At 39.6% G+C, this 23,414-nt stretch overlaps 1 protein-coding gene across 5 annotated transcripts in view; it reads right to left on the bottom strand.

The window, feature by feature from the left end:
- The window catches only part of DLC1 (DLC1 Rho GTPase activating protein), a 333,929-nt gene that overhangs the window by 130,998 nt on the left and 179,517 nt on the right, over nt 1-23,414 (bottom strand). Inside the window, exon 1 of one of the 5 annotated variants that reach the window (XM_057505154.1) lies at nt 17,185-18,486. The exons of 3 other annotated variants lie outside the window; for them this stretch is intronic. In XM_057505154.1, the coding sequence (XP_057361137.1) occupies nt 17,185-17,323 (139 nt within the window). In that variant the 5' untranslated portion in view covers nt 17,324-18,486. Of the gene's footprint in view, nt 1-17,184; nt 18,487-23,414 lie in introns of those variants that run through there. One more of the 5 variants, XM_057505155.1, reaches the window with a different exon arrangement.

The following is a 23,414-nucleotide window of genomic DNA, read 5'->3' as shown; positions in this document are numbered from 1 at the left end:
TAAAATGTGTGTTACGTACTCGTAAGAGATTTCTTCCCAAGGCTGTTAAATGGCAGGGAGCCAAAATCAAGTCATTACTTAAATACAACAAATTTCAATTTACTTATATTGCCTGGGAGCAGCTACCATCTCAACTTGATTGCCCAGTGAACTCCAAGTGCGAGCACAGTAAGACCGCAGCCTTCCAGCACCTGAAGATAAACAGCCTACGCGTCACGCGCCAAATCCTTCAGATCTTTCAACTCCTCCTCCACATTTTTCTTTAGGGACTGACAAATTATAAATCCTCGACTTCACAGAGGAAACTGAAGCTTTCCTCTGAATCCCTTGAAGTAATAGATCAAGAGGACACAGAGAAGTGCAGGAAAGAAAGAACATTTGTACAGTTGTTTACAAAAATCTGCTATGGAAAAAAATAGGCAGCTAGGAGGCGATTTAGATTTTTGTTAGTTTCTAAAAGATGGCTATCCATTTATGTCCTCCATTATTGAAAATATCTACTTCCTGGTTTTTGCTTCAGTCCTAAAAGGTTCCAGGAACATCATGGATTCTGGATTCAGGAGAATTGAGTTCACATCCAAATTTAAACTCTTAATAAAGTTACGTGACTTTTGATAAGGTACCTAGCATGTTGAGTTTGTTTTCTCCATTGTCAATGGGGGAAATAGTATCATCCTTACAAGGCTATTGCAGCACTGAAAGAAGTCACTGACTTATGTAAACTGTTGGAATATAGCAGATCCTCAATGAAAATTAGTTTCCATCTCTTCTGATGTTTCATTTTCTGTTTGCCCAGGGTTCTGTCATTTCTCATATGGTCAGGAGACAGTCTAGAGCTAGCCTTTGCCAATACTCAATTATATTTTGCAACTAAGGAAACAACAAGAAAAATATAGTTACAAAATGCCCACTCAGTCACTCCAGTGGTACTTGGCAGGAAAAAATATGGATACAAAAGGTCTTGGCTACCTCAGTCTGCCCACCATGAGAAGTTATGAATAAATACATAATGCTCACAGACAATCCAGTATGTGGATCATAATGAGCCATAAAGACCTCAGTTAAGTGCAGTTAGAATATCTTAGTTTTATGAATTTTACAAGAACATGTGAACACAGAGCTAGGGTTCTCTTAGGACCTTAGAAGGGCATGGGGAAGGAAGTGAGGAACTCTGAAGATTCATTAGCTTCATCATAAATCTGTCTCTCTGCGACCTAAGGAATCAGTGCTTTATTATTATTTAAAACGTACAGACACTACATTTTTTGAAAATTTCACATTTCTCCAAACCCATGACATTTCCTTAATTTTCTTTCCCACCTGCCCTGCTTGAACTGGCATGTAAATTTGTTTCTTCTGGGTTAGTGACGAAAATGTTGACTTATTTGAACTGGTGTGTGTGTGTCTATGCTGCCTGAGAAAAAAAAAAAAAGAACTGGTATGCTATGTGGGTGCAGACTGGTGCTGTGCACAAGTACAAGCGATGTTTCTTCTGTTCAACTAGATTCCTATCTAAGTGGGTGGAGAAGACTAACATATGAAATAGCAACAAAGAGATGAAATAAATTAAGCATATAATTCCATACATTTTAACAGTTGGTACATGCTACAAGACCTCAGATAAACTGGACATCAACAAAGCTTAACATTGTTCTACATGTTATAAAAGCAAGACAACTGAAAGGCAGAGAAGATTTGGATTATGGGGGTCATACTACATTTGTTCAAGAACAGGACAAACGATAGAGGAGGAATGAATACAGTGCTTTAGCACAACAATGAGGAGACTATTATGATACAAAGCAGCCAGATGGCAGAGGGTATTCACCAACAGGCAAAGATGTTTTGATTTTATGTGCCTGGCGATTGCATGACACTGAAGATTTCTGAGCAAAAATAGTGACACAATGAAGATGGCAGGGGCACGTGTGATGCACTGAAGTGGCAGATGCTGGAGTCATAGATGCAAGCTTAGAAGCCCTTGGCTTTATCCACGTAAGAATAATGGCAGTCTGCGCCATGGTGAATGGGGGGCAGGAAAGGAAGGGACAGACATGGAGGTACACAGAAGGCAGAACTGACAGGACTTGGTGATTGACTTGGTATGAGAGATGGAGGGGAAGGGAGGCAACCTGTAGAACAGGAATGGACTCTGAGGAATAGACAATAAAGTTACCCTTAGAATTGGTGACATTAATTTGATTTTACAAGATGTCCAATGTTTACTGGGCATGTCTAGTAGATGGTGGGAGAAATAGAATTAGAGTTCAAAGGTGAGGATAGGACAGAGAAAGAAAGAAAGAAAGATAGATAGATAGATAGATAGATAGATAGATAGATAGATAGATAGATAGATAGATGGATGTATAATTAGGTGGGTAGGTAAGTAGATGAAGGAGACGGACACAGGGCAGATACAAGTAAAACTATCATATCATTTGAGCTTTAGGAATTATCAATATCGAAGCAAGAATATAACCTGGAAATAATTAATGAAAAGCAATATTTGTGATGTACAAGGCAGTGGTTACAGATTCAAGTAACTTCTGACTATTTTGATTGATTCAGAATGAATGTCAAGTAGACATTTGCCTCAACTTCCTTGTATCTATTTTTTCTCTTAGTCCTATACAAACATACTTGTATATTCTAACATACAATATACTCATTTTTGCATTTGACAGTATTATGCGTGTGTATCTTGGTTTATACAACTATCTGTTGATAAATCCTACTACAAATGCTGTGTGTCAGGCACTGTTCTAAGCACTAAGACTACCTAGATATGCAATAGTGCGTTCCTGATCTCAAAGAAGAACTTAGATTCCAGAGGGGAAGAGAGAGAGGGAAACAATAAACAAACATATGTGACATTCTGGGATAAATGGATTGCAACTGGTTGATAGGAGAATGTGGTTTTAATAGAGTGATTCCAAATGGCCTCTCGGTAGAGGTAACATTTTAGCAGAGAGCTGAATGAAGGAAGGCAGAGAGCCATGTGACTCTCTGTGAAAGGAGTTTTTCAGGATCAGGACACAGCACCTGCCAAGGAACAGCACAGAGAGCGGGGTGCATGGAATGGAGTAAAGTGGGGACAGAATGCAGGGAAGGGAAGTAGGAAGGCAGGCAGGCCCCAGGTGAGGGAAGGGCTTCTTGGCCATAGAAGGGATTTGACTGTAGGTGTGAGGGAAAGATATTGGAGTGTGAGGAGTGAAAGGACAAGATTTATGTTTAAACATATCACTCTGAGTGCATGTTTGGAATAAATTATGGGAGTGGGGCAAGGGTAGAGGTAGGGAGGCCAGTTAAGAGGTGAGGGTAGGGACACGGGTTCCGGATGGCGGTGGCTTGGCCCAGGGTGCTATCAGTGGGGTGGTGACAAGTGGCTGGATTCTCCATGCGTTCTGCAGGTAGCGCTGATACGACTGGCTGATGGAAAGAATGTACGGTATGAAAGGAGAGAGGAGTCAAAAAGGACTGCCATGAACTGAGATGAAGAAGTCGGGGTTTGTGGGAAAGTGGAGAAGCTCAAGTCTTGGATATGTTAAGTGATTTTGGGCAAGTTACTAACCCCTCTGGACACGTCTCCTCAATTGTAAAACAGTGGTAATGACAGAATCTACTTCATAGGGTTATGTAAGCATTAAATAACCATGCTAGAAAAGCTCTGAGCAGAGGCTAGTAGTGAATGTTAGGTGTTTTCCTAAAATTAGGTATCAGGAAGTGGAGGAAAAACTTCATTCTCATATCCTTGCTGGATCATAACAAAAAGACTTAAAAACACTTGCTACAATTTCTTCCATGACCCCTCTTTTGGGGCCTGGAGACTCCTGTTGTTGTGGGAGAGTGTTAGTTTGCAATGTCAGTTATGTCATGTGTGCTAAAAATACTAATAAAGTTGATGGTGATTGTGATTAAGTAAGTAACTGAAGTATACAAAATGATGGTTATTTGAGGGGAGTTCTAATTGAAATTAGGAGACTTCACGAAAGAGCTAGGGGTTTATATAGTTTGAAAAAAAGTTGAAAAAAAATTTAAAGATTGCTTGAGGGGAACAAGTATTGAGAAATGAAAAAAGGCAGTAAGCTAGGAGGAAAACTGATAACCATGTGGTTATGAAGAAAATCAACACGTTTGAGAGAGTATGGCTTGTTTCCTTTTGGATTTTTACATTTTAAAGAATTGACTTATGATCAACTTCATAAGATGGAAAGAGATCATTTAGCTACAGAAACTATAAATCTACCAATACTGCCAGGCAACTATGAGAAGTGGATGATGTGCCCATTTTTAAGATGACATCTGAGACCTTCACAGTACAATGTAGTCCATTGCTCCCAACTTACCAATATGAGAAGCAAGATTACTAAATAAGTAAATCTCAAAAATATAATTCTGAGCAAAAGTGACTTGCAGAAGGATATTTGCCATATGGCAACACTTTAAAAATAAATTTAAAGACAAAACAGTAATTAATATTGTTTTTGGGTACTTAAATTTGTAATGAGAGTATAAAACCAGTGTGAGAATGATTCAAATGCAAGTTCATGACTGGAGAATTTCAGGGGCAGTTGGGGAGGAGGAGGGAAGGAGATGTGATTCAGGAGGGGCACACACTAATTTAAAATTTTTAAATGTTCATTTTAATGTGTTATTACTTAACTTAATGCTTTATACATGGGTTTCTGATATGACTAAAATAAGTAATGAAGATAATCTTGCTATTAGTTACTAATAATTGTATGAAGATATTTTTGGGGAAGGGGTTTTAGGAAAGTAAAGATACCAATTTCAAATGTTACCCAAATGTTACGACTGAATAGAATCAGAAAACAATGAGTATGTTATGGAAACAGAAACTTAGGCCCCATGAGACACTGGGATCAAGTGTCCCAGGGTACGGCTGCATGGCCCATTAGCTACAGCAACATTGCCTTCGTTTTACAAAAGCAATTAGTACATGCTTCAGTCTTCAAAGTGGGCAAGGATTACTTACTTTAAAAAGTTATTAAAAGCACTTGGCTTTTGACCCTTAGGACTCAACTGGTACAAGGTACTGGGGTCAGCTTTTTGTTATCATAATAAAAGTTGCCAAACGTCATTTTATTAGACTCCATTTAAAAATGGAGATATTACATCAATTGTTATGATTTAAAAACACGGGTTTTTATGTAGAGACAAGTGGATAGCTCCAGTCATCGTCTTTTATTCATCAGTTAAAATATTTAAAGTCCAAATAGGGAGGGAAACATGGAACAAGGGAAATAAAGCATATATACACAGGGAAAAAAACTATGCATTAGCAGCTTATTAAACTCAGTATCTCAATTTAAATACAAAATAGGTAAAGCAAAGGAGCAGACAATTGCAAAAGAAATTTGGGAGTCAGTGTATGTGTGGGTTGGTGGTTCACTCAGGGAATACTTCATGCAGCAAAGTGGGAGTCAGGCTCAGGGTCACAGAAATAAAAACATTTTCTGTGAACTGGCCTCACAGAATGAGAGCTCAGAATATGTGTGGTGGTGGCTGAGAGGTGGGTGCCCGGTTTCGACCCCTTTGCCCTAGTCTCTGGGAGGGTAGCATCAGCCGGTGGTGGCTTACATGCACCTCCCTGCTAATGCCCTTTCCAGACTGCATTTTCTTTTTCTTTTTCTTTTTAAATTAAATGTTTATTTTTTTCCCCTTTTCCAGCCTATTTACACCTGGCTCTGATGCACGGCTAATCCTTGGGGTATGCATGGAGGGGCTGGTCATAGACTGTTGTTATTGTCTTAAATGGTACAAAGGACATTTAGAATGGATTTTCAGGCACTGCTTTGAAATAATTTTTCTGGAGTTTACCCTCTGTGTTTATCTTCAGTTGTGCAATAACTACGCTGTGCCAAAGAGCTTTGGCTGGAAATACAATCTTGGATTTAAGTCATCAGTTACCCAAATGATCATTGAAGGATAGAAGGAAACCTTTCTCTATCTTCCTTTCTCACTCTAACAGAACAAAAAGACAAAAAAAAAACAAACAAAAAAAGGAAGATGGAAAGAAGCTTATATTATGCACAAACTGTTACATAGAAATTGGAATTTATTACTGAATGTACATTTCATAAATTTATAATATCCTAAATGTAAAATATCCAGTGGTATTTTCACAGTATTGCTGTATGTGCCATTTGCAAACAAAAGACATGAGAAAGGCATCCCTCTACATTCTCCAACCTGGAGCTCCTGGATGTGGACGTGTTTTGTTGGTGTCCAGCTAGATGTGGTTTGTAGCCCCAACATAAAGCAAAAGACCTCAGTTTCCCCCTGAGACCCAGTGGCACTCTACTTTGCTGGGTTCTGCTTTTTTAATAAGCTCTCCACACAGTTCCAATACAATGAGTAACTCTTAGACTATGAAAATCAATCCATGTAAAATAACACTGGTGTCACACTCACCCCCACATTGCCGTGGACTCGGACCCATCGTCTCCCTTCTCTGCCCTCACTGGTTGTCATCCCATTTGTCCCTCTATGAGCTACACATGAGTCAACATGTACATGCTAATTTCATTTGGCTGGAAGTCACTAAATGAAATTCTAGCTTGTAAGACCATAAAAGGAAGATATTTCTATTGCAGTCTGAAATTACATGTTCAAACTTGTTTTCATCAGCAAAATATTATAGTCCAAAGACTGTCTTATCAGTTGAAAAACAGTAAGTTTGATGGAATAGTTTTCAACCTAAGATGAGGCTTCATTGTAAAACATTTTATTTTAAATATTGCATATTGTAAAGGTAGATAAGGAATGTTCTTACTCATCTAGTTTAGTTCTTTTTTTTTTTTTTTTTGCCAGATGTTTATGTTGGTAAGAAACCAATAATACTGTCTAGACCTCTAGGATATAGTAATCAAGCATGAATGGAAAACATTCAGAGGTCACACTTCAATCTGGACCTACAACATCCTGCTATTCAAAACCAGATTAGAGATCATGGATCATGATAAACTGAACCGCACCGAATGCTGAGTCAGTGATTTGAGAGTTGTTGGCGGAAAGCTAAATATGTCACGAAGAATCTACAAGATGAAACAAAGTCTAGACATCATTAAATGTGCTGAACCCCTCCCCCACTCCAAGTTGTCAACAACCAGATGTTACTTTCAACTTTCACATCAGCATCCCCTAAATCAGGAATCCTCAGACTTTGATGAAGAGAGGTTCCTTGAAGCATGTGTGCATGTGCATGTATGTGTGTGTGTGTGTGTGTGTGTGTGTGTGTGTGTGTGTGTGTGTGCGTGCACAACTGCCTAGATATGCTTGTGCTAATGATAAATACCTTAAAGGGACAGAGAAAATAGAGAGAAAAGTGATATGTGGTGCCAGGATGTTCAGAGATCACCAAGGAAGACTTCACTGTGGAACAAATACCATGTACTTTTTCTGTGGCTTGGAGATTTTGTCTGCAAGTCATAATTTGTTTTTATTAAAGTTCTTCTTCACTGAAATGATTTACTGATTGGAGATTACTGCTATGAAGGTCAGCATTGACCCCCTCTGTCATGACACTGAATTCAACACGAAGACATTTGGCTTGCTTCTCACTCTGTACTTCTTGGAAGAGAGCCAGAGTAGGGGTTGGAAGGGGCATATACTGGCTGGCTCAGCAAGTAGCTATGGTGCCTGTTGGATCAGGCCTTAGAATCTTATTTCCTCTGCATATTACTTTTTCTTGCCAAATAGACTCTAAACAACAGAAGTCCAGAGACGATTTTTAATTTATCTCTGTATCCTTTCTACTACCTACCATTGTGTTTTTCTCATAGTTGGGACACAATCAATACTAGTTGATTTATAGTTAATAAAAGATTATGCTCACCCAGTACAAAACCTGTCTTTGTTACTCTTTGCTTCAGTGAAATTTCCGTCTGCCTCCTCGACTGTACAGTTCTGAGCCATGTCCCAAATGTCCCCTGTTTCAAAGCCCCATATTTGAAGGTGCAATGTCACTTTAAAAACTTCCCTGATTTCTTCTGTCCTATAGTCTCACCTACCTGGTCAGAGTAAGAAGCCATAATTAAGTAGAGACCTTGGAATTACTAGTGAAATCACCTCTAAGAGAAATTGAGGCCATGATACATGAACATACTGTCAATATTCAACACTTTCACTGAAAATGTGAAAACTGATACAAGGAATATCAATACAAACTAATATCTTCTTTGGCAAGTTTCTCATTTATTTCACTGATCTCTGTATTAAAAGGATGTCATTGATCTGAACAGCCTGGAATATTCTGAGATCATTTTATCTATGGAGCTGTAGCACTGCTTCACTATGATTGTACATGTAATTCTTAAATTCTATTATTGCAGATATTTTTCTGTTTAGAGTATGACATAACATGGTGATTGGTGAACAATTAGTAAATAAAAATTGTGCCAGAATTTTTTAATTGAGATGTAATAATTAAATACAACTCACTCATCATTATTTTTCTTATCTTTCAGAAATACAACATATGAATCTCTCTCTTAATTTTTATGGGAAGAAAAGATGTCCTGATTTCCAGTTCAGTTTCCATATGAAATTCCATGGAATCACAGAAGACTTAGGACAATCTACTTCAGTTTTATAGCCCATGTATGCTGAAATCTGAGAGTAATCTCACCTATAAATTGAAATTTTTAAGGGGTAACTTACAATTTTAGTTCATTCTAATTTCTGAATCAGTCAAGAGCATCATATTTTAGACCTTAGGTCACTTAAGCCTTGAAAAAAGGTCAGCATCTCATATTTTAAAAATGATTAAAGATATGACTTCACAGCTCTTAGGAAGTATGAGTCTCTGTCCCCTGGAGAGGGGAACGGTCAGTTCACTAGGGAATATACACTAATTTGCCTGACTGTTCTTTGTAGAGAGGCTCTCCCTTGGCTCTTTGGGGGCATCCTGCTGATGGCCTGATTTATTTATTTAGTTCACAGGTTACTCTCTGCTCACGAGGAGAGTTGGGCCCACAAGGATCTACAGAGCAATTTAAACTGGTGTTTCTCAACCTCTGCATTCACATCCCATCCCTTCCACCTACCCATGTTGTTTCTCTGACTTCAGCATTTTGTAAGAAGCAGTTTGTACTGTAAAACAATACATGGATCAGCTATAAAAATCTATATATGTTCTTTCTGATACTGCCTCTACAAATGCGTCTTATCCCATCTTCTCGACCATCACGGGTTTAAAGAATAAATCAGTGATGAGTTTCAGACATCCCTCCATGTCCAGGAGACACTGTGTATAGTTCTTAATAATATGGAGCTTAATAAAATGGAGCTCACTTTACCCATGCCGGTCCCCTGTTGAGTTCAAAGGCAGAATTTAGATGTCATATTCATGGCTGGCAGGCAAGGACTATGTCTGTCTTGTTTGTCATTCAATGCCTTGCATGGTGTTTTGCACATAATAAGTTTTCAATAAATATTTGTGAAATTAATGAATAATGATTGTCAGATTTGAATGTTTCTGAATTTTGTCCCTTGATATTCACTAATGAACTTTTAAGATATTACTAAAAAATACCCTACCTTAAATGAGAATAAAAATAGTAGTATATACCTCTCAGTATCACTTTGAAAATTAAATAGAGCTCTGACCACAGGTTTTGGAACTTAGTAGGCACTCAAACAACACCTTAATTACTGTTTTTTGTCATAAAGAATGCACCCACATGACGATAACCATCTATTACTAGGTGCCATATTTAGTTCATATAACAAAAAATTTAGTTTATATTACATGTCTAGCCTTTAACTAAGCCTGAGGAGAACAATAGCATTACTGTCATGAATTTGCTTATTAAGGTGATAGATAACTTTGGTCTTTGCTTAACTTTCATAAGACTTCATCAATAATTCCAAGCAAATGCTTCAAACGTATCAGTGGTTGTTCACAAGCAATGGGGGAAGGACACAGAAGCATCAATGCAATCTCATCATCATCACATAGAAACTAGCACATGCCCTCTGGATGGTATATCCTCTTTCTTCAAGAATGACAGATCATGGAAGACATACAGATGGCCAACAGGTACATGCAAAAAAGATGCTCAACATCACTACTCATCAGGGGAGTGCAATTCAAAATGACAATGAGAGACCACCTCACACCTGCCAGGTTGGTTATTATCAAAAAGATGTCGAGGATGTGGAGAAAAGCGAACCCTTGTGAACTGCTGCTGGGAATGTAAATTGGTGCAGCTACAATAGAAAACAGTATGGAGGTTCCTCAAAAAATTAGAAATAAAACTACCATATGATCCAGCAATTCCACTTCTGGGTATTTGAAGAAGATGAAAACACTAACTTGAAAAGATTATATGTGTGTGTGTATATATATATAGTACATATATATATATGCTTTAATAATACACACACACACTTTATATACCTTATAACTTAATAATTCCTCGAAACAGAGAACTTAGAATGTTTTCTTTAGATCCAACTTTGGCTTTATAATATAGTTTAAGATCTTTAAACAGACCTGTGACTAATGTTCATTGCAGCATTATTATAATAGCCAAGGTATGGAAACAACCTAAGTGACCATCTATGGATGAGTGGACAAGGAAAATGGGGTGTGTATATATAATATATATATATTATATATACACACACACACATACATACATACATACACAATGGAATATCATTCAGCTATACAAAAGAATGAAATTTTGTCATTTGTGATTATTGGGTGGACCCTCAGGGCATTTTGCTAAGTGAAATAAGTCAGAGAAAGACAAATACCAGATGATATCATTTATAAGTGGAATCTAAAAAAAAACAAGAACGAAAACAAAAATCCAAGCTCATAGATACAGAGAACAGATTGGTAGTTATCAGAAACAAGGGGTGGGGGACAGGCTACATGAGTAAGGGAGTTAAAAGGCACAGACTTCCAGTTATGAAATAAATAAATCATGTGGATATAATGTCCAGTATGGTGGCTATAGTTAACAACACTGTATTGCATATCTGAAAGTTGCTAAGAGTAGATGTTAAAAATTCTCATCACAAGAAAAAGAAGTCTGTAACTATGTATGGTGATGTGTTAACTGGGCTCATAGTGGTGATCATTTTGCAAGATACAGACACTGAACGATTATGTTGTTCACCCAGAACGGATGTAAACTTGCTTGTGAAATATACCTCACTTATAAAATGACAGACTATTACTGAAAATAGGTGACTAGAATCAGAGTCTGAAAAACACACACAATGACAAGTTAAAGCTTAACTTGACTATACACCTGAATACTTCCTTTGGAATAGAGAACTTCCACTGGAATGTTCTTCCAGATCCAGTTTTGGCTTTACAATAGAGTGTCAGATCCTTAAGCAGACCTGTGACTAATTAATATACCCTTCCTACCAAGCTTTAACTTGGGACACATCTTGTTATTGTAATTATAATGACCTCTGGCAAAACATGCCGACTGCTCATACATGCTATTTTAAATGAAGAAACTTACAGAAGTCTTGCTCCAGAGAGGGAGGCACAAAATATCCCTTTCAAGTGACAGCCTTGACATTTAACATACTTCATCCCATACCAGAGCTGGGCCATGTGCTGTCCTGTTGCTCTTTCCCATCTTTAGCTCCATCTATATAGCAATTTTCAAAGCAGGTTCCAACTTGCTTTGAAGACTCAGATACAGTATATCTAGCCTAACAAACTCATATGCAAGGATTGATTTCCTCATCAATATGTGAAAACAGTTATTCTCAAGTCATTTCATTTTGGGATTCACAAGGTCTGCATAATAAAAGTTGCCTCCATTAGACTTTTCTTTGTTTTTCTCCAGAGGTACAGAAATAAATTCCATTTGCCAATGTGATTTTACATTTTCGTTTCTACTTGTGGACTGGTTGAACTAATTTTGCCCAAAAGGCTCAGACAAATCATAGTGGTGCCATGCGAATAGGGTGAAGCCTTTAGGGAAGCAGGCCATAAGGAAAAGAGAAGAGGGATAATAATAACCCAAACTGACCGTGAGCCTTACCAAATGCCATGACTTCTCTAAGCACATTGCTCAGGAGCTCCCTGAATCCTTAAAATAATGTTAGGACATAGGTACTATTATCATCCTCTTTATTAGTGAGAAGCTAACCAATTTGCCCAAAGCTATCCAGTACAAGAGCCAGGGGGCAAACCCAGTCTGATGTCACAGCCAACATTCTTAGCTACTATATTATATTTTCTCTCATCAAAGCTTGACATCAACATGCTCCTCTTTTATTGAAACAGTAATATGTAATTGAACAGATACATGCTCACATCTCCCCGCCAGAAATGTGGTGGTGTCTCATGAAGCATCATTTATGGTTGCCTCCCAGACCCTTTAAAATGTTGGACAGTGTTGCATATGTCCAGGGAAGTCTTTGTTTACAGAGGCGCCTGCATAGTTTGAGGCATACATCACTCTTGGTTAAAAGGCATTATATATGCCCTTACTTGCTTTTTGCTGTGAGCCAATGAGCAGAGGACAGTTCCCAGGAGTCAGTGTGTGTGGTTGCCAGTCACGGGAAGGGGGCCAGAATTCTCGTTGCCTCACCGAGCTGAGAGCCAGGGCGCTGCAGGACATGCCAAACGTTCGTTTTGCTAGTGAACTGGAGACCTGATCAGCTGAAATGTAAGCCTCGATTTTGCAAGAGACAGACGACGCTAGACACCCCACAAAATTTCCCCGGGGCAGCCAACCTAATGTAGATACTTGAAGAATTTATTTTGTGCCCATTGAATCTCATCTGGATTGAAATTTGTCTACATTTCCTTGCCTTCTTCACAGGGAATTCAGTTTTCCTTCCTTCTTTTTAATTTTTAGAGATGGAAGTAGGGCCACATGTCTCATAACAGGTTGAGGCATTTAGATTTTTTTCCCTTGATGCGTCCGTCATGTTTCCCTAATAGAAAGAATAACTTATTAAAGAAAAAAAATTTTTTTTTTTGGTAATCAGTGTGTTTTTCCCTATATAAGTTGTTCTTATTTCATTAGATGTTCAATTAAGACTGACATCTAATTTCCTTTTAGTTTATTTATTCATTCCACTTGCCAAATTGCTGAAAGCTACTTTACCTGTGTATCTGGATCTCGCCTTACTTTGAGTCTGTTTCTTTCTAGTCTGAATTTTAGTCTCCTTTATTTTTCCTTAGAGGGAGCGTTATTGGTGCATCAGTCCAAACTTGTTTGTGGAGCTTTTGTCAAATATACGTCAAGGAATTCCAGCCATCTCGTGTATGAGAGCCCAGGATCTGTCTCTGAGAATTTCTGACTATAAATATTTGAAAGGCGCAGTAAGTATTAAGCAATGACTCTTAATCTATGGTCTGGATAGAATTCAAGGTGTCCACCAACCAGGATGAAGAAAAATTTCATGTATTTATTTTCATTAAACTAACTGAAATTTAGCATTTCTCCTATTGAATGTTGACAAACTGCCATCCCTGCCTCAACACACAATGGTATTCGCTGCCCCTGTGACTTGGTCACCGACAGAAGCCAGACTTTTCCATATTGTATTACAGTTGTTGCAGATATCACAACATACTGTTTGCATTCATCTCTACTCCACCGTGATGGCAGGCATCAAACCCGCTCCAGATAACACAGGACTGCAGTTTTTCTGGCCCCAGATGTTCATGTGACATTGCTCGTCCCATTCAGTCACCAAACTGTAAAGTTGAAGGTTTGCACGTTGGTGACCTAGATATAGATGCTGCCCCCCTGTATTCCTATCTATAATGGTTGGTGACAAGGAGGTAAATAGAAGACTACTGTATAGTTTAATGCTCTTTATTCTAGCCAAGCAGGAACAATATGCACAAGGTTATTTTTAGAAAATAATTTATGTTTACTTCCCTATATTTGAAACACATTAGTCTATTATACAATTCATTCATGTTATATTACTACATTGCGATTTTGTGTTTTGCATACCTTGATAACTATATTTCACTGCAACTGGCTTCTTTTATAATTCTGTGTATTTTATTCATACATTAAAAAAATACTGTTCTGAGAAGTGATCCACAGGCTTCGCCAGAATGCTAAAGGAATCAATTAGCACAAAATAAGACTAAGAAGCCCTATATAAAAGGGGACGGGTTCTCAGGAATGAAATGTTCCCTGAAGCCAAGGTGCCCATGTACCCAAGGGGAGGAGGAGGTGGTAAGGAGGGGTGAGGGCATAGAAGAGATTTGAGAGGGGTGCACAGTTCATCCAGAGAAGGGCTGCCTACCCGCTCCGTCACCCACTGTGAACCTCCAAGTCTGAACTCACTGCAAACTCGATGCCATCCTCTGCTCTCAGGAGCACGACAGCATGTGTGTGGGCTGGGGACATGAGTCATAGAGAAGACAGGGGCAAGGGAACCTGTGCGCTGTGGTTGGGCAGAAAATGGTGCTCAGGCATAAGGAGGCCACCAGCAAGACAGCCTGTTCTGTCACTCCTTGTGACACGAAAGCCTTTTCCTAGCAGCCAATTCGGGGTCTTATATAAGGCTGTGAATCTTCAAAAATAACAGACAGAATTCCTGTTTTATATATAAGGGAGTTTAGGGCAAGGACGGCTGGATGAAGGCTTTTGTACATGACATCATTTGGAGTAGAAGAACTAGGAACTGTTACATTATGGGGTGGGGGAGAGAGAGAAAGAGAGAGGGAGAGAGTGGGTTGGGTAAGAGAAAGAAAGAGAAAGAGAGAGAAAATACCTAACGTGTAAATTTAAAACTTTGTCCCAGGGCCACCTCTGGGGGGACCTGAAATCTCACATTAGTTTTTGAGAAACTTGATGAAATCGAGACAATGATTGTCATGGGAATAACATTTCAGATACAATAACAGAAGTATTTTCCTCCAGAGGCGTCCAAACGCTTTTTAACTGTCACCTCATTAATTTCACAACGTAAAAGTGAATTGGCAGGTCTGCACTTTCTACAGCCCTCTATTCCTGTGAGAGAGGGCAAAGCAATATGGTGCATAATGAAGACTGCAACTGGTGTTTAGAGAAGGACTTGTGGTGGATAATAAAAAGCTATTATTTAGCCTTCGGTCAGTGGGAGGGTTGGGCACAGAGAAGTTTGAGAGGAAGGATAGAAGTCAGTGCTTTTGAGGTTTGGATGTGCACCCACTTGGTGGCCACTGGACTGACACTGAGCAGTGAGCCAAGGGTCGAGCACACAGGAGGCGCCAGAAGGATCTAAGTCCACAGTAATCAGTCAGTCATGGTAGCCAAAGTCCTTTGTTTTCAAGTAGAGCACCTGGATTCTCTACTGTGTGAATTACCTAAGAGGTCATTCATACTCATCTGAGAAAAACCAGGCAATATAAAGAATTTTTTCCTTGAGTGGACCTGGAGCAGCTAAAATCTTATTTGCTATTGTAGCTATGGAAATGTTTAATTTGTCATCACACAGAAAGAAACTGTTTTTCTCAAAGTGCTTTTAACTTGATGCTGTATTTTGACTCCATATAGACCAGTGATAAATAATGGAGAATTACCAAGGCACAGGCAGCAACTTTCCAGGTATAATGTTCTCAGTCTCAGAGGTCAACAGCTGTCAAAAGCTCTACACTTATGAAACTATATGAGGAATTCTGGGAAGCAGGAATGTTTGAATTAGTCTTGCTTTCAAATTAAAACACTAAACTACAATAAGGTATTTTTGAGTTACCTTTAATAAGACATTATTTGTGGAACCTTTCCATTTATGGCAACAGATCAGTGGATTTGTCAAGACAATAATAAAGGAACTATCCTTTTTTTTTTCAAGTGTCAACCAATTATGGACGTGGATTTTATACTCTGATATCTTATTTCTTAAACTTACTCTGGCCAATTGCAAATTGTTATTACTAGATAATTCAGCTTAAAATAATTTATGGGAAAGTTGGATTTCTTTAAGGTATCACATTTTACTCTAAAGCCACGTAAAATGGTGAAATTTAAAATATTTCTCCCCTCCGCTACCTTATGGTTAGACTTGACATTGTTTCCTCTCTTCCAGTCTTGGGCAATTTTGTTTCATTTAACAGAGAGAAGGATTTTCATGAGCACTTTAGACAAACTTACAGCCTGTGATCGGAATGCAATTAGCATGCTGTCTTCAGAATCTGCTTTATCACCAGCACAAACGGTATATTTCCCCTCTTCAAGTCATGTCAGGACAATTATGTGAAAGTCAAATGACCTTTTATCAAGAACACACAGCACAGAAATATAGATTGACACTTGGAGGCCTCTTCTAATAGTTTTAACAATTCAGAACTTCATTCAGTATTTGAAAAACAGCCAGATTAGCCAAAAAGGCTAAGAAAACATAATCTTTGACCCTTCCACGTAGATGACATAAGTGTAGAGCCTTAGAGAGCAAACAAGAAGGAGCCATTAAACACTACTGGGATACCTTCCCTGGATGTGGAGAGGCTCTTTTACTACGAGGTTCTATTTTAAGTAAGGTTATGAATATTTTTAATACCAGAATCAGACAGAAGTTCCTGTTTTCTTAGTGCACCCCTTCAAACACAGCCTGCACTGGGTGGCTGGCACTTGGGTCCCAGAACGTTTGAATTGCACCACTCTATTTATGTTTTATTGTATTTCAAATGCCTGCCTCTAGCATACCTGACTCTCTCTCGGAACTCAGAGCAGCCCAGGCAGCCAGAGGAAATACCAGCAGGCTTTCCGTGGCCAGCACAGATCACTCCACTGACACACAGCCCTTCCAGGCCCCTCTCCTGCACACAGGCCAGGCCGCCTCAGGCCAGATCAGCCCCACAGCTGCCAACCCCCTCCCCCCACCCCAGCAGCAGCAGAAGGTAGGTCTGCCTGCAGTCATTTGTCACCACTGATTTCCTGATACCCAAAAGGACTGTGCTTCTCTTCTCAAGGTTAAAAAAAAAAAACTCTCATAAAACCGTATCTAGAAATAACCAGATCAGAAACCAGAGAGGCAATAGAGAAAGAAAATTATAAAAAACCAGCAACGTTAAACACCAGAGGAAGGAAGACTGAAATCACTGCCGCGACAGTGATGACCTTTGCCCAGCCGATGAGATCAGTAATTATCCGAGTTAATAGCTGCGCCCGTGCATTTAACTGTTTTCTTGTCGCACCTCTCGCCCCTCCCTCCCCGCTCGCCCCTCACCTGCCAGCCGTCTGTCTCTGGTGTTCTTCCAGATCACGTCCAGGGCTCTGGCCGTGGAGTCTCGGATGTGATCGCTGAAGGATCTCCGCAGAGGCGCTCGCAGGGGCCGAGCCATCGCGGGGGCCTCGGGGTCCCCCATGCACCCGCCCGGACTCAGCGCGGCCCTGGCGCCGCGACCATCGTGCTGCGCTCCCCCTGCGGTCGGCCTTCTCGGCGGCGGCGGCGGCGGCGGCTCGGCCGGCCCTGCGCCGTCAGGACCCCGGCATCGCCGCCCGCACTGCGGCCCGGGAAGCGCCGGCTGCAGGCGGCCTCCTGGACAGCCGCCAGCTCGCGGGCTGCCACATCTGGAAAGGCTTACAAATGAGCCAGCGACAGCTCGCGCTGCCTTCCTAGCTCTCTGGGTGATTCTAGCTGCCCGGGTAACCCAATAACTTCACTGGGTACATGCCTGGCTGCTTGTCTGTAAAACAGCATGTCTCTCCGTTCCTGGCATGTCAGGTTACCTTGATTTTTGAAGGAAAGGCAGGGCAGGAGGCAAATAAGAGAAGGAGTGGGGCGGAGGTTGCAGGTACGCATCCCTTTAATTTCAAGGTTAATTCCCCTTCACATTTGCATTGGATTAACTCTTGGTCACAGATAGGCTGTTTCTGAAATAGTTCAACCTTTAGTTGTAGTTGTGGGAAGAAGGATATGACTGTAATGAGCACCCTACAGCTCAGGCTGGATCCTCTAGGAACCAGATAACTGAGGTTTAAATGAAACATGAATCATCTCCTCAATTGCCCCTCTACTTACCTAACATTCCCTCCTACATCGCCCCTCTAAGCTTCTACTTAACATTCAGTGGTTTAATCAAATAATTCAAGGTTTTGCCTCTAAAGAAGGTTCAACTGTTTCCTGGTTTTGTGAATCTGCCAGTTTCAAATAAGCAAATTTCATGATTATAATTGCATATCACAATCTCTCCCCTGAACAATAAGAAAAGTGCCAAGGACTGTGAAATCAAAATTTGGGCCAACTGTTTCTCTGACATGTTTTTGAGTTTCTAAAATGCCAAGTAAATCTGTTCCTCGGCCAGTGAATTTGGCCTTTCTGCCTTTTAGTGCATTTGTTAATCCTCTCCTTTCTTACTGTGCCCTAAATTCCATCTTACAACTTTCACAGTTTGGCATGGAGGTTTAATACTGGCATCAGATAGAATCTAAGGGCCAGCTCATAACCTTTGCGAAATTAGATAATGCTGTAAAAGCACTTTGCAAATGGTGAGGTGCCATGCAAATGCTAATTATTATCCTAATGACTTTTATACATGAAATTATTTTCAACCCACAATGATTTCCTGAGTCTCCAAATTTCTATAGCATGCATCTTCTTTCCCAGCAACTTTGACAACTTAATTATACAAAGGATGGTAATTAAAATAGTGCAATTGTGCTCCTGAGTTATAACTAACACTGGTACCACTGCTTATTAGGAACCCACGTGTCCTAAACTGTATTGTTCCCACATTGTCAAAGCTCAGGAGTTTCTCTGACTGAGAATATGCTTCTTGGTAGATATTTACTTCTTTGCCTTATCATTGGGCTGGGCATAGATAGGGGGGCAATAAACACTAACTGCTGAGGTATGTAGGCCTCCTGTCCGTGGGAGCCAATTTCAAGGGAAAATTCTCCATTAAAAAAAGATCAAAACATAATATGGGTAAATGCAGTAACCACATTGTTTTTTCACGTGAAACCTTCATAAGAGTGTATATCAATAATACCTTAATAAAAAATTTAAAAAAAAGAAAAGATCAAAACATTTCATTGCTTAATTCCTGGTTACATTTTAAAACAAAGTATGTGTGTGCGAGGATGTGCGTGTGTGTGTTTCTCCTTCAATGAGGTCTGGGTACCCTGATGCACGCTAACTCACTTCCCGGTCAGGTTAAACAAGACAGGTCTATGTGGACCCGTTTTGCAGAGGAACAGCATGACGTAACCACAGCACAGGCAGTAGGCCACACCCCGTGCGAGCACAGGGGAGCTGAGGATGGCAAGACATCTACTCTCTCTTTGAGGAAGAGAAAGCACTACGATCGTAAGTAATTTCAAAATCGTGTGATAAGTTCTATGATAGATGCATGTGCAAAGTATTATGGGAGCACAAAGGAGGAAATGGTAGCCTACGTCTGCTTAGGCATTGACCTCACCTAAGTTTCCGTCTAGATCAATGACACACAATCATTTCCAGCATGAACCACAGCAGCTGACTGTCTGACTCACGCAAAGGGACTGACTATAATGGCATGAAGGTTCCTAATACCTGAAGGAAGTGGGAGCAACCCAGGAGAAATTGCATTTATTGAGGACCCATGTTGTACCACAAATCCTCCTAGCACCTCATATGGACCCATGTGTACAGACCACTATAGGCAATATTATCTCCTCTTTAAAGATGAGGAAGTGGAAGCACAGAGAGAAGAGATCTGAGAAGGGTCAGTTAGTAAGTGACAGATGTAGGATTCACACCCAGAGCTGCCTGCATCCTTGCTCATTAGCCCCCCAATCAACTTGATTGGTTGTAAATTCATGTTAATGGTGATAACGACCCATTCCTGTTATCTAGGTTCAGTTGATACTGGCCAAACCTCCACAATCTCAGCTAAGAAAAAAAAATTCACCACTGGTCTCACCATACAGAAGAAGCCTGAATCTCAGGTGGGTTTTAGCTGACCCTCGCTAAGGAAACGGAAGGACAGTGGGTCCAGAGAACCAGGCCTAGTTCTTGCAAGGCCTAATGAATGCATACTGTTCAAGGACAGGGTGCTCAGGCCTGGTCTCCAAAGTATTCCAAAATGACCCCCCTCTTCTACAACACTCTCTTTCCAGCACATACTGTCTTCACTTCTCAGTCACAAGAGAGTTGGATCATATACCCCTAGTACTTCATTGTAGGTCACCTTATTGGAAAAACCTGCTTATAAGGACAGGTCCCATTAGGTGGAACAATCCAGACACCTCACTTATATAAGAGGTTTTTATGTTGGAAAAAGGAAACTTACCAACATAAATGGAACTTTTACTGACAAGACTATTGGAGAGGGAGAGCAGTTAAATGTTTTCAGACAAGGTGGGCTTTAATTATTGATTTTTATCATAGCCCAATGTAGGGCTGGCAACTTGACCCCTTATTTCTGAAAACTGATTAAATCCAAATTTCATTGTGAGGATATTTCAACTCATTATGGAGGAACCTGAGCCACATATCATGGGTAGGGGTAAAAATCATTCTAACACAAAGGCAATTTTAGATTATTTTTATTTTTTGCTTTCTGTCTGCATTTATTGGCCATGAGACATGTTCCACACAGAAAAAGGGCTTTTCCCAATCAACTGTTCATAGAATAACTCCTTAAGTTTTAGTTCTACAGATTTCAAATGATCCAACTCTCTTGTGACTGAGAAGTGAAGACAGTATGTGATAATTAGTGTTGTCTCAGCTTGGCAGATGGGCAAAGTGGGAATATGATAAGTCCATTGTTTTTTTTCAAGATCCCACTGGGAATTATAAGAAAAATGAGAATAGCGACATTCTGCTTTGATTGCTTCTCAGTCCCTTATTTTTATGATAACAGGCTAGTTTCAGCCACTGGTGCAGCTGCTCTCTGAACTGAGAAAGCTTTGCAAACTCTTGCACATCCCTGGAGAGTACAGATTCTTGTCTGTATATTAAGCTAGAGATTCTGGCTCAAGTACACCCCTAATAGTTTCCATCTAAAAAAAACCATCCCATTTTGGTAAATGCACTATAGAGGTTTATCTGATTTTGTCTAATTAATAAATTTTGCCTTCCTCCTGCAAACAAAAAATGTACTTTTATAGAGTTTCCAGTTCCCATGTGCTTTGATATGTTAGGGATATCTATCTTCTTTCCCAAGGCCAGAGGGGGAGACGGAAGTGGAGGGTGTCAGAATCACACGGGGTTGGGGGAGCTCTCCTACTGAAGTGGGACACAAAGCTTAAAAGATTCTGCTGGGCTAGATGGTCTCATTCCATTTCTAAACAATACCTCAACAGAATAGTAAATTAACTGGCTATTTTCATACTTCCCTAAAGCTACTTTCAAGTTGCTTTGAATATGTTTCTTTGGAGTTGTTCATTTGTTTTGGTTTACTCCTCCCTCAATTATTTCTTTTCTATTTTCTGTAGTTGGATCTAGTTTCTGAACTGGAATTTTTGGCAGAGAGACAGGAAATAAAAGATACTAGAGGAAGTAGTGATGTCCCCAGGATTTGTTTTTAATGTAATAATTTCAGATTTTCTTCTATGTCATGACTTCAGAAAGTTAAAATATTTTTAATTTCTACAGAAAAATCAACAAGGGTACCTCACCCTTACTAGTGCTAAAGAAATAATATATCGATAATCTATATTGCCTTAGCAAAGACAAGGATATCTAATGGTAAAATAAATTTTAGATACAGTTTATAACCTTAGGAAGAAATAATTTTCTTTCTCTTCATTTTCTTTGATTCCTTTTATCTTTTTATTCTGCTATCCTTTATTCTTCACAGTGAAAAATTCCAGTATATTAAGTCCATCTTACAATAGATTACAGTGATGCAATTTTTTCTGCTCACTCAGATTTAGTGTCTGACTACTAGAATTGTTCTGAAATTGTTTCAATTCATACTAGCTATTTTATGTATGCTTATCAATATTGGCAGCAAAAAAAATCAACCTCTTGCTGATTTTGAATTATAGACTTCCTTCTGAGAAACAAACAAAATATTCAAATGCTTTATTTTACCTTCATGTAGTCACTGCCACAAATCTCTGTAAAGAGTGCCAGATGTGATTATCCTTTGGATTCTAACAATTGTCAATAACCTCAAGTAACATACTACAGAAAAAATAAAATTAAAAGCAATTTTGGATAATGGCTGAATGGTATATATATTCAAGCATACACATTCAGGGGTGATTTCAAGTTCAGACCAAACAAGAGCCCAAATATTTTTCTATGTTAATATGACCTATTTGTTAGACCTTTTCAACCATACTGTTAATATATGTCATATACTGTGACAAAACCCAGACACTGCCAGTACCAACAGGCTTGAATGTTTGTGAAAAGCTATTTTACAGGTTGACTTAGCTTTTGTTCATGAAGAGATCCTGCTGATATACCCCACAAACATACAAAAAATACATAACTGTTTTTCAGATTGCACAATAGGTAATGCAGGATTGTGATTTCTGAAAGGAGGTTGAAAAAAAGAAAAATAGATGAGCTCCACCACCACCCCATTTACTGTCTTGGAATAGTTTGTGGGCCACAGCGCAGAGAAAGGAAAACCAAACATAACCTGGCTATCCTGAGGTGACAGTGAGTTGAGTGAGTTTACGGAGACTGAGGCCGCTAGAATCCGCAGGCCCGAGTACCAAAGAGGAGGGGGCAGCTTGGTGAGCAGCCTACAGAGGGCGCTCTCCCCAGCCTTCGACTGAACACTGATCTGCGCAGGTGTGAGCAAGAGCTCTCCTAAACTGGGGAAAGAAGTACTGGAGGTCAAGGGGCGGATAATTTCTAGCGCTCATACAGGGCTGGGATTAACTTCTGTTCCCAACAGCCGGCAGGAAGAGACCTCACGCAATACAGGGCATTGGGGAGAATTCCTAGGACAGTCATGCCTCAGTAGTGGGGCTAAATTATTCCTAGAATAATAGCTCTTCTGGACCTGCCAGTAGAAGAAAGGAAATCATAAAGAGCAGAAATCATTGACATTGTAAATAGACAAACAACAGAGAAGATCAAAAGCTGGTTCTTAACAACCACATCCACTCCTAGATGTTACTCAAGAGAAATAATAACATGCGTTCATACAAACACTTGTGTGAGAATACTCGTAGCACTTTTTCCTACTTATAGATAATTCTACAAAAGGCACAACTGTGGTGACAGAAACTAGCTCAGTGCCTGCTAGAGGCTAGGGCTGGGGATGAGGTGGGGTGAGAGTCACTATAAAGTGCAAGAGGGATTTTTTTTGAGGGTGATGAAAAAAGCAAAATGGGAAATGGGAATATGTTTGCAACATAAATAGCCAACATAGGGTATAAATATTGGTAATAAATAAAGCATTTCTACAAATCAAGCAAAATAGAAACATCCCAATTGAAAAAAAATCAATGGATTTTATGAATAAGCATTTTATAGAACACATAGAGGTAACATGATTGGGAAACAGA

Source organism: Manis pentadactyla, chromosome 7, assembly GCF_030020395.1.
Source record: "Manis pentadactyla isolate mManPen7 chromosome 7, mManPen7.hap1, whole genome shotgun sequence".
Classification (NCBI taxonomy): Eukaryota; Metazoa; Chordata; class Mammalia; order Pholidota; family Manidae; genus Manis; species Manis pentadactyla.
This window is presented reverse-complemented; position numbering and strand designations above follow the sequence as displayed.